The sequence below is a fragment of the Schistocerca nitens genome, chromosome 2 (assembly GCF_023898315.1).
Source record: "Schistocerca nitens isolate TAMUIC-IGC-003100 chromosome 2, iqSchNite1.1, whole genome shotgun sequence".
NCBI lineage: Eukaryota > Metazoa > Arthropoda > Insecta > Orthoptera > Acrididae > Schistocerca > Schistocerca nitens.
The window spans coordinates 689,461,761-689,477,307 of NC_064615.1; the positions used below are offsets into that span (position 1 = coordinate 689,461,761).

The 15,547-nt window shown below is 41.0% G+C and overlaps 1 protein-coding gene across 1 annotated transcript in view; it reads right to left on the minus strand.

Moving 5' to 3' along the window:
• Window positions 1-15,547, minus strand: part of LOC126235262 (nipped-B-like protein A) — a 274,736-nt gene that overhangs the window by 135,946 nt on the left and 123,243 nt on the right. Inside the window, exon 7 of the mRNA XM_049943992.1 lies at window positions 4,051-4,227. Within this exon, the coding sequence (XP_049799949.1) occupies window positions 4,051-4,227 (177 nt within the window). The remainder of the gene's footprint in view (window positions 1-4,050; window positions 4,228-15,547) is intronic.

Below are 15,547 nucleotides of genomic sequence, written 5' to 3' on the forward strand. Positions count from 1 at the left end.
TGCTCTACCAACTGAGCTACCCAAGCACGACTAACACCCCGTCCTCATAGCTTTACTTCTGCCAGTACCTTGCCTCCTACCTTCCAAAATTTACAGAAGCTCTCCTGCGAAACTTGCAGAACTAGCACTCCTGAAAGAAAGGATATTGCGGAGACATGGCTTAGCCACAGCCTAGGGGATGTTTCCAGAATGAGATCTGCCGGGAAGTTTCATATCAGCGCACACTCCGCTGCAGAGTGAAAATCTCATTCTAGAAACTTATTTGTATTTATGACAGTTTAAGTCTTAGTGTCTTGCGAAAAACACTCTGCTCTCTGGGTGCTGATCCTGCAGTGCCCCCACTTTCCCGTTGGTTAAGAGGTGAAGCTCTGTCATGACTAGAATCTCATTCATCCTTATTGCCAGTGTACAGAAACCTGAGAAAGGGGGCTGCTGTCAGTTTTCTTCTCCCCTTCAAACAGATCTTCTGTCACTGGCCATATTTCTTACACATACCATGATACACAAAGCTTACTCCCTATAAAAGCTCACTATTGTAGTGTAAGTATTTTATTACCTTCCAATAACTGCACGTAACACCCAAAAGTCACCTACTTATGTTACCACACACGAAAATATTACGCTCAACATCCCTCCTCACATCCTTCACTTCAGTGCCTACACAACCTCCCGCATGGGTCGTGTAGCTTCCTCATGCTCACTCTTCCATTGATTTATTCTCACCTTATTTTCTGGGTCGAGTTCTGATATCTGTAGAAATGAATACAGAGAACCTTGGAATGGTTGTAGGTGCCCAACATGCACTATTGTCATTCTTACTGGTAAGCGAAGCTTGACACTGACTGGTGATGTGTTGAGTTCTGATATCTGTAGAAATGAATACAGAGAACCTTGGAATGGTTGTAGGTGCCCAACATGCATTATTGTCATTCTTACTGGTAAGCGAAGCTTGACACTGACTGGTGATGTGTGATGTAGTCTCTATCGTCTGGTACGGACCCTGGTATTTCATGACGATGAAATATATGGGCTCGACAACATCACCCATTGCCCTACCTTATAACATGGTACATTCCCCACGAATTTCATTGCTGCCTCTTGCTGTTCCAGGGCCTTTGCTTTCTGCAGATGCCCCTAAACCTTTTGGTGAAATTACGAACTGGAACTTTGTCCTTGCCAATTTTTGCTCCAATCATATCAAATGGCGATGGCCTCTACCTGCCATACAGGGATTGCCTAGTACTCATGTGAACTCGTATCCCAGTCATAATGTTCAAATAGTAACTCAACATCCTACCAATAGTACAGTGCACTCGTTCCTTTCTACCATTAGACTATGAGTGCAGTAGACCAGTTCTTAATTTTTGAACCCGAAGCACATGACACAGTTGTTTCATAAAGTGTGACTGGAAATGTGTCTCCTGGTCTGTGACCAGTTTCAGGCAGACCAAATTTGAGCAAGCAATTGTTAACCACAGCTTGCACTGCTGTAATTACATACTTGCTGATTTAGGGTGATGACCATTTCAACACATTGAGAGAAGAGAACAATAAACTTTAAAACAAAATGGTTTCCCACTGGAGTCCAGTTAAATAAACCCAAAACATTATCATTTCAAATGGTTTTGTTGCTTCTGGCAACCCTTACAACAGTACTCATCTATGGTTCATGACCACTTGTTGCGCACACTGTACCCAACTCCTCACATAACAGTCTAAGTCTTCCTTCCTATACTTCCACTAGTACCTCTTCACTACTCATTGGTTCATCACCCTACTACATACCCAGATAGCATGCGTTCATTTACTTCTCTCAATAGTTCCAACTTGTGCTTAGCTGGCACTACAATTCATAGCCCCAATCTAGTTGACTATCTCACATTCTGAACTGCAACTGTGTCACATATAGCTTGCAGTCAGCGTCAGCAGTTTGCACTGCTTGCCACTCAGCAAGCCCGTGTTCGAGTGCCTGTACCACCAGTATCTTCCTGCTCAAACCAACCATGTTTCTGAGCTTCTTTCCTAGCATGTGCAGCACTTCATAATCAAACTCACAGAGTCTTAACACTCACCTTGTCAGGCTGCTAGAAGGGTCCTTAAACCCTAGTAACCATTTTAGAGCCACATATTAGCTATTACCTCAAATTTTTACCCATACAAATAGCACCAAAAATATGTAATTCTGTATATCAAGCAGGGCATTTCCTTCCCTGTGTAGAATAGTTCTTTTCCGTCTTACTGGATTGTGTACTGGTTGTTACCTATCTCATTTCTTCACAACTGAACAATTGTGGAATCTTATGCAGTATATTGTGGTAGGACCACACTCTCACAACGTGTCTTTGAATGAGAATAATACGAGTAGTTCCAGCACAATTTCAGCAAGACTTATTTATTAGTAGCTGCTGAAAGATTACACACTGCAGATCTCGTTTGTCTAGGGGTTTTGTCTGCAAAATAATTATTCCAACAAGCATGGCCTGGGTTTTCTTCTTGTTTGAAATAAATACTACCGGATCCGAAATACTTTCAGCTAAAAATTATATTTATTCGTACTTTTTGTTTAATAACTACAACATTTTCACTATGAACATCGATACTCTAAATGCATTATACTGTACTGGTCACATAAACATGTCCTTCTCCCTCCAATACTGACAAAGAAGTGGCGGGCAAGCCAACATGTGCCCGGAAGTTGCAGACTTGTCATGAAGTGTAAGCCACAGGATGTTCTTCAACATTCACCTCCTGATTTAAAACACATCTTAATGCCTGACTAAATGCACCATAGACAGCACAGATTCCTTTGGATCAATAGGGAAAATCAAAACCAGGCTTGAAATTATTCAATCCTTTGAATGTAGCTTGACGTTCCTCTCTTCATTCAAACTTAACAGTTGCATGAGTGGTTGTGCCACATCCATGAACACCATGAGAAATTTCCAATAATAATTTAAGATCCTAAAAATAACTGTAGCTCTTTTTTTGACTTAGGAATTGGAAAATTGTGTACCAGTTGGGTCTTTACCCCAACAGTACTAATTAACTGCCCAAAGTAACCCATTTCCTCAAAGGCAAAATGAAACTTCTCCATACTCAACACATCAGCTATGCTGTCGGTAACCTTTTTAAGACCTCTCTCAAACATTGTATATGTTCCTCCTCATCCCTGGAAAACACAATTATATCACTGAGACACACCAATCACTGCTGATGTTTAAAACCCTCAGTGTCCCGTTCAACAACTGCTGAAGTGTTAGTGGTGCACTCTTTAATCCAAATGGCATCCTTCAGTATTCCAGAGAACCATGAACACTGCCTTGGCCAATCCTCCAGAAACACCTCTAACTGATGGTACTAATTCCTTTAATCCATGACAGAAATATCAGCACATCATCTATGGTCTAATTGTTATGGGGTACTCCTGCTGAGCAGTGCATGCGGACAGGTGGGGCAGGAGTGCACATCTATGTATCATGGTACTGAAGTAGCTATATATTATATGACATGTACATTATTCAACAAATTTAATATTTTAACATGGTTTGTATTCACTGGTGTAAAAAATGTGTTTCATCCCATACTTCACACTTTTGGATGTCAACTTTTCTTTTCTTTTACTCTCTAAAGTAGCCACCATAATTTATTCCTCAGGATTCAAGTTATCTGCATACCAGTTTTATCAAAATTGGTTCAGTGGTTTAGTCGTGAGAAGACAACATACTTTCACATTTAGAAAACTTCAAATTACGATATTTCTTTTTTCCGTGTTCTGATTTTGAGGAAATAAAGCCTTTGTGTTGCTCCAAGCTATGCTCATATTAACTATGGAAAACTCACGAAATATGTTTGGTAGTGTTAGAGGTTAGTCTGTTCAAACAAACAAACAACCAAACGGGGCAGTTTTAAAGTTTTATTACTTTCATATTAGGCACTGTAATTGGAAACAGCACAGGTATTTGTGGGTTTCCTTCAACATTGTTTTCTAAGTTAATGGTTATTCTCTTCATATAAAATATTTTACAGTTATTTAAATAAATGAGGACTTACCTCTTCACCAGCAGACATTTTTTGACTTCTCAACAAATTCACAACACGAATAACATCATTTATTCTGCCTTGTGAAAATACAGCATCACTCCGTACTTTTGAAAGTATCAAACCCAAACAGCGAAGACAGAGTAAATGAAACTGGACACTTGCATCCTTCTTCTCAAGCCCTCTCGCCTGCAGTAATAAGTGAAAGCACATAATTAATGTACAACAGATTTCAAACAGGTCAACAATGTCACACAGTTTTCTGTATTATGCATAATGAAGGGCAACATAAGTAGTGTTTCAGTGACAGTTATGTGCAGCCGGCCGGGGTGGCCGAGCGGTTATAGGCGCTACAGTCTAGAACCGCGCGACCGCTACGGTCGCAGGATCGAATCTTGCCTCGGGCATGGATGTGTGTGATGTCCTTAGGTTAGTTAGGTTTAAGTAGTTTTAAGTTCTAGGAGACTTATGACCTCAGAAGTTAAGTCCCATAGCGCTCAGAGCCATTTGAACCAAGTTATGTGCATATTTACAAGCATCACCAACATATTTACAAGCAACCCCAATAATCTTGTGCAGGATTTCACTCTGAAGTAATCAGATGCTGAATGTTAGCGCACCTGAGATGTTTGAGTGGGGGGCCTCAACCCAAGACTGTGTGTTCCAACAGGTGAACACGTGAATCATTCCGTCAATGATGACATCATTGGAGATGGTACACAAGCTCAAATTGGCAAAGGATAGAGGATAGAGGATCCACCCTGGCATTTTCTTCAAGTAATTTAGGAAACCACAAAATTTGGATTGCAGTCCAATGAAGCTTTGTAGGCTGTCATTTTCTGTTTCATGTAATGTGAGATATGGTAAATGGCTTCCAACTAACAGTGTGTGAGTCATTTCTTAGAAGCTTATGCTCACCTTAAAGCCAAACCAATGGCATTTTTGACTGATGTTTCTGCTTCCTTCAAAGTCTAACGGCAAAGGAATGAGAGTGACAGAGGCAGGTTCTGCATGAAACTGTAAGTCTTTAGTCCAGATCTACATAGTCACTGTAGATGTGTAACAGTTGCCTCCTTGAGATCTTGCAACTACTCAAGATCTGTCCCCCCCCCCCCCCCTCCCTCCTTCCTGGGTAGGTCTTCTTATGGAAGATACCCATATAGTGATGGTCCCTTTTATGTAAATTTTTTAAAAAATTGGAATGTGGAATATAATTCATGGATGGAAACAACAGAAAGAGACCAGCACTTGCAATCCATGAGTTGATACATATCAACAATGATGCTGAAAAACTAGGTTACTGAAAGATGTGATGTTTCCTGCATATAATGTTGGTTGTCAGAATGATGATATTTTTATCCTGTTTCAGCTCCATTATTGGTCAATTTTGAAATTAGCTGATGGTTTGCCTGAAATTGGATAAAATATTTTCTTTCAAATAAGCAAAATCCAATCAAAGAAATATTTTGAGTTTTTTCAGTAAGTTCATATAATCTATGGACCCACACTTGAGGAAAACAAGTTATAAGATGAAGTAAAGACAACTACAACCCTTTGACCATCCTGACCACTGGCACTGGTGAAGAGTAATGGAAGTTAATGGCTATGCGAAGTTCCTGGAAATCTAGAGACTTCCATAAGAGTATGATTTGATACATTACACTGTCATTCACATCAGGATCCTTACAGCTAGTAGCTTGGAGAAAAAGCACTGTCATGCTTCTGTTGTACGTGAATGGTTTATAGTGCTTTGCAAATCTTTCTCTGGGAACAGTTACACAACATTCAATGGGTCATGTTGTCACCTTAAATGGTGGTGGTGGTGGTGGTGGTGGTGATGACCAGTCTAAGACCTGTAAATTTAACAAGCTTAACACTGTCCACACAGAGATGTTCTTGCAAGATAAATTTTTATTACTCAATAATTTGAACACTAGGGTGGGTAAAGACAATAAACTACAAGAGAATGTGATGGGCAAACTAGGAGGACGGAACTGTAATACCAACTGCTAATAAATTCTTCTTGATTTACAAAATGTTTCAATCTTCAGGTGATTATCAGGTAGCCTATGTATTAAGTGAGGGAATACAGTTCACATTTAACTGTCAAAACAAAGATATTTGCTGTACATGCAGTAGTGTTACATATTACTTCCGTAAAATGGTGTGTTACCCAATGTCTACCTAACCAATGAATGATGATTGCGATACTTACAAAAAAATTTGTTACTCAAACAGTCTAAAGACAAAACTTTTTGTAGGTTTTGTTATTGTTTGTACATGTAAACTGAACAGCAGGGTGCTGCACGGATTTAAGGTCCGACGCTAATTGCGGTATTACCACCAGTTGCAGTACCTGCTGGACACTGAGTTATTCTGCGCTTCGGTATTCTGGATTGGAGAATCAGTGGCACACCATCGAGAAAAAGAGTGTACCATAACATGCTACAAATGTCACCAGAAACTTAAGACAAGAACTTATCTGTCAAATCTGTTGGCATTCTGTTGATATATTCCAAACTATCAATTTGATATATACACTGAGATTAAGTGATAACTGTAACATTCCTTCCACAGAAATGTTAATATGAAGAATTATTGTCTGAGAGCAAGAATATATGTCACATATTTATTTTTGCAATTGGATATAGTGCTGAATTCTTGGCTTCAAGTATTTACTGCTAAATCAGAAGATGAAATCCCAACTTTATCAATGATCAAGCATAAAGGTGAGGTTAAGTCAGAATAAGCAATTACTGTCCAAGAGAAAAGCCAAACTTCTGCAAAAGCTATGCATGAACATTAGGAACATTACCACATCCCACCTGCAAAAAATTATTACATTAAAATTATATTGTAACACTTGGAAGTTCTCAGTAACACTCCATTATGACAAAACACTGCGTTCTGGCACCGCAGTGCAAAGACCCAGAACAAATACAGCTGAAAGTGAATTAAATTGGTGACCTTTGCAAAGGTCCCGAGTTCGAGTCTCGGTCGGGCACATAGTTTTAATCTGCCAGGAAGTTTCATATCAGCGCACACTCCGCTGCAGAGTGAAAATCTCATTCTGGAAACATCCCCCAGGCTGTGGCTAAGCCATGTCTCCGCAATATCCTTTCTTTCAGGAGTGCTAGTTCTGCAAGTTTCGCAGGAGAGCTTCTGTAAAGTTTGGAAGGTAGGAGACGAGGTACTGGCAGAAGTAAAGCACACAGTTTTAATCTGCCAGGAAGTTTCATATCAGCGCACACTCCGCTGCAGAGTGAAAATCTCATTCTGGAAACATCCCCCAGGCTGTGGCTAAGCCATGTCTCCGCAATATCCTTTCTTTCAGGAGTGCTAGTTCTGCAAGTTTCGCAGGAGAGCTTCTGTAAAGTTTGGAAGGTAGGAGACGAGGTACTGGCAGAAGTAAAGCTGTGAGTACCGGCCGTGAGTCGTGCTTCGGTAGCTCAGTTGGTAGAGCACTTGCCCGCGAAAGGCAAAGGTCCCGAGTTCGAGTCTCGGTCGGGCACACAGTTTTAATCTGCCAGGAAGTTTCAAGAAATAGTTTGACGATGAATGCTAATTGTGCATTGCCAGTATACACCTTCTGCCTATAATCATTCATCCTAATTGATAATTTGGCAGTAGTTATGCTGATGCAGAAGGCCGAACAATGTTTACATAACAGCTGGTGTAGGACATGTGTTGTTTAGCAGGTGGCTCTCCCTTTGATAATATATGTTTTGCCAGTTACAGGGCTGTTTTAGGTATTGGTAGGAGGGTTCATAGGGCAAGTCTTGCAGTGTGGACGGTCACAGGGTAGGAACCATAGGGTACTGAGATGGGCGTAGAAGGTAGAAGGAACATGGGGTTTAACAAGAATATTGTGGAGAGTGTTTGTGTGTGTGTGTGTGGGGGGGGGATGAAAAGCTATTCTATTATTCTATGTGTGGTGGGGGCAAAATTTCAGACAGAATGGATCTCATTTCAGGTCATGATTTTTAAGAAGTCATGGCCCTGTCGACGTAGCTGATTAACACATTCCAGACCAGGATAATACTGAGTCACCAATGGTGTGCTCCAAACTTGCTTTTTGGATGGATCAGCGGTACCAGGATTGGATGTGATGGCCCGGAAAATCTACTTTTTAACTAGGCTGGTGGGGTAATTACGTGCAGTAAAGACTGAGGTGATAATTGTGGTGTATTGCTGTAAAGAGTCTGCATCTGAACAAATACATTTGCCTCGGATGCCAAGACTGTGTGGGAGGGACCTTTTGACATGGAAAGTATGGCAACTGTCAAAATGTAAGTACTGTTGTTTGTTGGTAGGTTTAATGTGGACGGAAATGTTTAACTGCCTTCGGTGAGGACGAGATCGACATCCAGGAAAGTAGCATGGGACCATCTGAGATTTAAATGAGAGAAGGTATTCAGAGATTCCAGGAATTTTATCAGGGGATCTTCACCATGAGTCCATATGGTAAAAATGTCATCAATGTATTTAAACCAAACCAGGGGCTGAAGACTTATAGATCCCAGGAAAGCCGCCTGCAACTGACCCACGAAAAAATTGGCATAGGAAGGAGCCATCCTGGTTCCCATGGCCATACCCCTGATCGCTTTGTATGTCTGCCCCTCAAAGGTGAAGTAGTTGTTAGTAAGTATAAAGTTGATTAAGGTGAATATGAAGGATGTCATGGATTTGGAATCAGTGGGTACTGACTGACGAAATGTTCTGCAGCAGACAGACCATGTACATGGGAGTTGTTGGTATACCTTCTCTCAATTAAATTTCACATGGTCCTATTCCGAATCCCATGCCACTTTCCTCGATGTTGATCTTATCCTCACCGAAGGCCCAGCTATCTAGTTAAAAAGGACATTTCCTGGGCCATCACATTCAAGCCTGGTACTGCTGATCCATCCAAAAAACAACTTTGGAGCACACCATTGGTGAATCAGAATTACCCCAGTCTGGAATGTGTTAATCGGCTACTTTGATACGGCCATGACTTCCTAAAATCATGACCTAATATGAGATCCATTCTGTCTGAAATTTTGCCCACCACACCTAGAATAGCTTTCCATCATGCTCCCAATCTCTGCAATATTCTTATCAGACCCTACGCTCATTCTGCACCCATCTCCCTGCCCTGTGGCTCCTAGCCCTGAGACCCCACTGCAAGACTTGCCCTATGCACTCTCCTACCAATGACTACAACAGCCCTGTAACTGGCAAAACATATACTATAAAACGGAGAGCCACCTGCGAAACAACACGTCATATACCAGCTGTTACATAAATACTGTTCAGCCTTCTACATTGGCATGACTACCACCAAATTATCAATTAGGATGAATGGGCATAGGCAGGGTGTGTATACTGGCAACTCCCAATATCCTGTTGCACAGCATGCTCTGCAACATGACATTCGTGAGCTCGGCACCTGTTTCACCACACGCACCATCTGGATTCTTCCCCCAGACACCAGTTTCTCAGAACTCTGCAGGTGGGAACTAGCACTACAACATGTTCTGAGCTCTCACCACCACCTGGCCTTATTTTACATTAATTTCTTCTGTCTCAGCATTTCTTCAGTGTAACTACTCTTTGTTTCACTCCATTTTAGTATTCTGCATCTTTCACTGTCTTTCCCATCCATTTTTCACTGCCCCTCCCAGCTCTGTTACATACAATACACTTAGCTTTTCACTCTTATTAACTCATACGTGATGTTTAAGCAGAATCTCTGTCTGCATATTACCCTGTCTTCCACCTTTAAGCTCTCAGGTTTTCAAATCTTGTCCAATGCAGTTCCCAACAATCAATCTTTCCTTCTCATCCCATATGGTAAGTCTCCCCTGACCTGTGGTTCTAAATGACTTTCCCGAAATCTACCCACTTTCCTAGATCTGTCCAGTTCTTTTCCTTCACCCCTCTTCCTTCCCCTTCAACCCTTCTGCCTGAAGATGGAGCCACTGGCTCCAAAAGCTTGCCAATTACAACTGTCTTTATGTGTGTGTTCTGCCACCACTTGGTGAGTAAATTTTTTTATCTATCCAATTAAATAATTTTCTCAATAATTGATTGTTTTTGTGGCGATCAATGACTGCTGAGGATGTTTACTACATTCATTGAGTTCTCAGCAACTATGCAGCTTCTAGCAAAAGTTGCTGATCTCACTGACTTGCAGTGATGCGGTCCAATTAACATCACGATGCAGTGAGCTACTGAACTGAGTTTGTTGAGGTTTACTGAAACCAAATTAATTGTTATTTAATTTTGTTTGGTGATGGTGTGGGTTTTATGAATAGTGTATTTGCTTTTGAAAGAATGTTTTTAATGGAATTAATATTGATGATGTGACAATTTTTAGTAAGGGAGAATAGCTGAAAGCTTATTATTGTTTCCACTGTGTTCCTATTCTCACCAGAAGTATGGAGCAACATTCTTAAGGACTTTTTGACAAGTTGGAGAGAATAATTTAGTACGTGAATAGATACTAAGTTAAAGGAGCTGAAGGTTAGACCAGATACTATTAACACAAGTATAAAATTTAAAGATTATGAATTAAAATCACGAGGTGATGAACTAATTGCTAGGATAGATAAGGCAATAGCTGACATAAGAGCTCCCCTAACGTAAAGCTATGCTGATGTGAAACATAAATTAGATACCATTAGCGAGAAAATACATCAACAAAATGAAATGTTAAATTTACATATTGAGTAATCCTACCAGAGAGAGAAAGAAAGAAGTAGAAATTTGTCTGAATTAGTATAACCATTATCAATGTAACAAGGAGTTATGTTTTGGCATTTTTATGGTCTGATTTAGTTGTAAATCCATTAACTACAGGTTTTGTTAAGTACTGACTCAAAATTAACTTCAGACATGAGTAAATTTCAAATTTACAAAAAATAAATGTTCAACTTTGTTAACTTTGGAGGAGTGTAGTAGTGATTTATCTGAAATAAAGGTATGGCATAATATTGAGTCAACTATTAACACAACCTTTTGCCAATGAACTCAACAGAGAGGAATTACTCAACGTTGAGCCTTATCTACGGAATCATCTACTTCAACTATTATCTCTATAGGAAAAAGATTCAAGTGATAACAGATCACGCAGCATTGAAATGGTTGCTGAAGCTGAAGGATCCATCCAGTAGGTCGATATGATGGGCAGTACAATTGAGTGAGTTTGATCTTGAGGCTGTACATAAACCTGGAAAGAAACATGGGAACACAGGCGGTTTGAGTAAGAAAGTAGCAAAGCTGCAAATAGGTGATAATCAGCTTAAGGAACGGCATACACCATGGAATGTAGATGATGAATGTGAACAGTTTAGAAAGCATCCCAATTTTGTGTACAGGATGGGTTGCTGTGCAGATAAACCAAGTTGAGATCACGATTGGTAGTGGCAATGAAGGTGAGGTATATTGTACAACAGCAGAAACTTGATCACATGTTAGACAGGTCATGGAGGCATAGGTCTACCAACAGAAGAGTAGCGGAGAGGTATTAGTGGAAGAATAGGATGAATGTGGTTCAGTATGTGTGGAACTGCCTACAGTGTGCATAGAGAACGAATATCTGTCGGATGAAAGTACAATTACAAAGGTTAGTTGAAGCATTATCACCATTTCAATTGATCGGTACTGATGTTTTAGGTCCTTTAAACAAAACGCTTGCAGAGGATAAATGTGACTCCTGATTATAGACCATATTTCAAGATATATGGCGATGGTTGCGAAGAAACTAAGAATGAGTGCTCTACATACTCAAGCTAATGGAGAACTGAGAAGTTGCAGAGAACTATAGCGATCATGCTGCAACACTGTGGATGCATCCCATACCAATTGGGATATTTATTTAAGGTGTGTGGTCTCAGCACACAACTTGAAGCAGCACGCGAATACAGGACTGTCACCGTCAGAGGCAGTATACGATCGTAAGATGTTGTCACCATTCAATATGTTATAAAGCCAAGATAAGCAAGACAGAGAAACAGTTAAAGAGTTTGAGAGTGTGATAAAGGATATATCTAACAGGGAATGAAAGGCTAACATGCAGGCACTGGTAAAGCAAGAGGTAGCAGTGACCGATACAGAAAGGATGGCACAATATGAGGTTGGCCAATGGGTAATGCTATCGACTTCTTACATTAAAAAGGGGAAAAAATTTTTTGCAAAGTGTCAAGGGCCACACCAAGTCATGGAAACTACGTCCCCAGTAAACGTCAAGATTCAGTTACCGACAAGGATGAAAGTTGTAGATAAAACACGTTTGGAACCATTTCAGGGGAACGTGTACATATTTACAAGTTCTGGGTAGTGAGACAAGAAAGGAAAAGTGAAACTGCAGGTGCAGAGGAGTGAGCAAGAGGTTGTAGATGAATCAATGATAAGAAGTACATAAGTGTTAAGAAATAGAAGATCAGAGTAGATTTATGTTTTATGAGCACTAGATGAAAGTACAGCGTGATGTACAGTATAGCTGAGATCAATTGCTGCAGAGCAGCAGGTGACATTATGGGAAGAAAGGGTAATGGATATCCCAGCCCTCAGGAGACAAGATAATGTGGGTCATAGTCATGTCACTGGTCGTCATCTGAGTGTAAGTATTGCAAAACCAGCACTTGGAAGGGGGAGTGCTATTCACAAAGCAAGAAGAAGTGGTGACCAGCAGCCACTGCTGGGTGATACAGGTGGTATTTAATGCACAGGAAATCCAGAATGAGGTGAGATGACTAGACGGAGAATTTGAAAGTTTCTGGCACGATGTGGAGAACCAGGAGTGCTTACAAGAGTTACAGGGGCATGTATTAGGATATGTGGGACTCACGAGAAGTTGAAGAATGAGATAACATAGGTTCAGGGAATCAGACCGCTTACAGGGGGAAGGAGAGACAGGATCAATGTGGGAGGCCGACTTCTGAAAACTGGAAAATAGTGTGTGTGGAGCATGTTGAGAGGTATCGGAGTTGTGGGAAGCTAAGCAGCAAGCTGTGTGAGGATGACTATGAGTAAACTTGCTGTCATTGTATCAGTATCTGGAGGGGCTACAGGAAGTGCAAAACGAGCTACCACCAGAATTAGGGTTGATTTTTGAAACCTAGATATAAAAACTTACTTTTTTATTTTCACCTAGCCGTGGTAGAAGCAAGGATCCCTAGAGCAAAGGTGTACACTACAGTTTCCTTTCCAGTAGTAGGGAAGCACACACAGTACCAATGTTACTAGTCCATGCGTATACCATTAGTAAGGGATGCTGAAAAAGTTTGTAAGGGTAAATGTCCAGCAGTCATTACCAATCACAAAAGACAAGAGCAGGCTTGCAAAACCAGAAGAAGCGGAATTACAGAAGTGTTACAGTGATGGAGTTCTCTAGAAGGTGAGAACTCCTGTGCAGTGAAATTATTGCTGGGTCAGAAAAAGGAAAACGATTGCACGGAAGAGATGATCAGGCCTGATTTGTACTTCCAGCAGGTTGAGGCATATTGGTTGTACTCCACTTTGATAAAGTGATAGTAGTAGCCAGTTGTTTCAAAAAGGGGAAACTCACAACAATGAAAAGGTTAGTGTTGAATGTGAGTGGACTGTTATTAAGTGGGACACCATGCGAAGTATTGGGACCCATTTTCTGTCTACCTGCCACAGTTTGACAAGTAATACACCTATGCGTTTCACAACCTCGACTGTACTGGCCAGAGGAACCAATGGAAGTGTCACTTGTCACAAATCTGATAATGCTGAACCAGACTTTGGGACCTGAGTTAATTCAGTCCATAGTAAAACTTATTAATGAGGAGGAGGAACGAATCTCTATGGAGATGTTGGTGTAGATGTGATTCAGTACAGGGAGAATCAGAGGGAAACAACATTGACCATTGACATACCAGGTGCCGCAGTGACACTTTGCCAAGTGTAGGCCTTGTTTGCATGTGCAAGAAGTGAAACACAAGGCGAGGTTCGAGCCTAGCCACTGTTCAAATTCCGGTGGACTCGATTCCCAGAGCCTAGGAGGCAAAAGGGGGAACTGTAGCTGTAAGTAAAGTTAAGCTAAAAGGAATTAATGGAACATAGAATAAGTAAGGCTTAAAAGAATGTGTTGGTAAAAATAACCTTGAATAGAGTGTGGACCAGAGCCAGTTTGGCTAGCCGCCAGGAAACTTGTCACTGTAGTTGCATCAGGATAATCTAGTCTAATGCAAAACCTGAGAGACCGAATCTTGTTAAGGAGGGTGGCAATGCAGCACATTGATCATACTCAGCCAGAAATGTGCAAAGTAAGAAGTAGATTGCACCAGCACTAGCCGCAGGCAAGTGACATTGTTAAGCCTTGCAAAATATAACACAGCTGTCGCAATGGTGCAAGGCGAGCTGGCCTGGCAAGGTGTGGAATCAGTTGACACTGCAGTGCCTAAGAGGAAGAAGACAGAAGCCTTTCCACACTGGCAGCTGTGGAACTACTTAATATACTGTACATGTTGCAAGTATAGCAAAGCCTAAATAAACAAAGCCTGAAAGCATATAAATATCTAGCCTTTTGCACTAAAGCCAGTTATGTGTATCGCAGTCTACCACCATGGGTGCTGTGACACTTGGGTCAGTATCCAGAGTGCTATTTGGGGACAACAGACTGACTCTGGTCACTGGACACCAAGCTGTGACCACACTGGACCCACCTGGCCTGGAAAATCAGCACACCAGCCAACAAGGTGAGTCAGTGGGTCACAGCCATTATGTCACCTGCCGCCATCTGCTGGCTATCTTGAGAGATGCAAGACAGGCTGCGCACGCGCGCACACACACACACACACACACACACACACACACACACACACACACACACACACACAGAAGGCCAACCAATGCTGCAGCCACCCTGCTTTTTCATGTAATGAATCATGGCAGGACGCTACAATAAAGTTTGGAATTCCTGGCTGTTTTGCACTGCATGGCTTCCTTGGCACTGCATGGTTTCCCCCTGCACCTCCCTGACAGCAGACCTCTCCAAATTGGATAGAAAAAAAAATCCAAGGTCGCACCAGTTTCCCAAAATGAAATTCCCTGACAATTCCATTTCCAGGCATAATTTTAGCATCTTCCTCTGACAAATTTTGAGGTCTGAACGGTAAGTAAACTGGTTAGCTGACAAAAAACTGTAAGAACTTCGGCATTTCTTGGCGTGTTTGTAACTCTAATTTTGAATGAACTGGATTGGCTCCTTTTCAGGATTTATTGGCTGAAGAGTAAGTAAACAGATAAGTAGTATAAATACAAGCCATTTTTAGTTAAAGAATTTCTGTGTTTATTAATTCCTTAACTCAAACTCTGAATTAACAGCACTTTTTTCCACCTTCACACATTCACAATTTATAAACTTTCCAGGTGAGATAATGCGTCAGATTGGACACGAAAAATAAAAGGAATATGTTGTATAATGTAACATTAGAGTTTCAAACATAAGATCAAAAGCACTGGAGTTCATATAGTAGCATTTTCTATGCCAAATAAT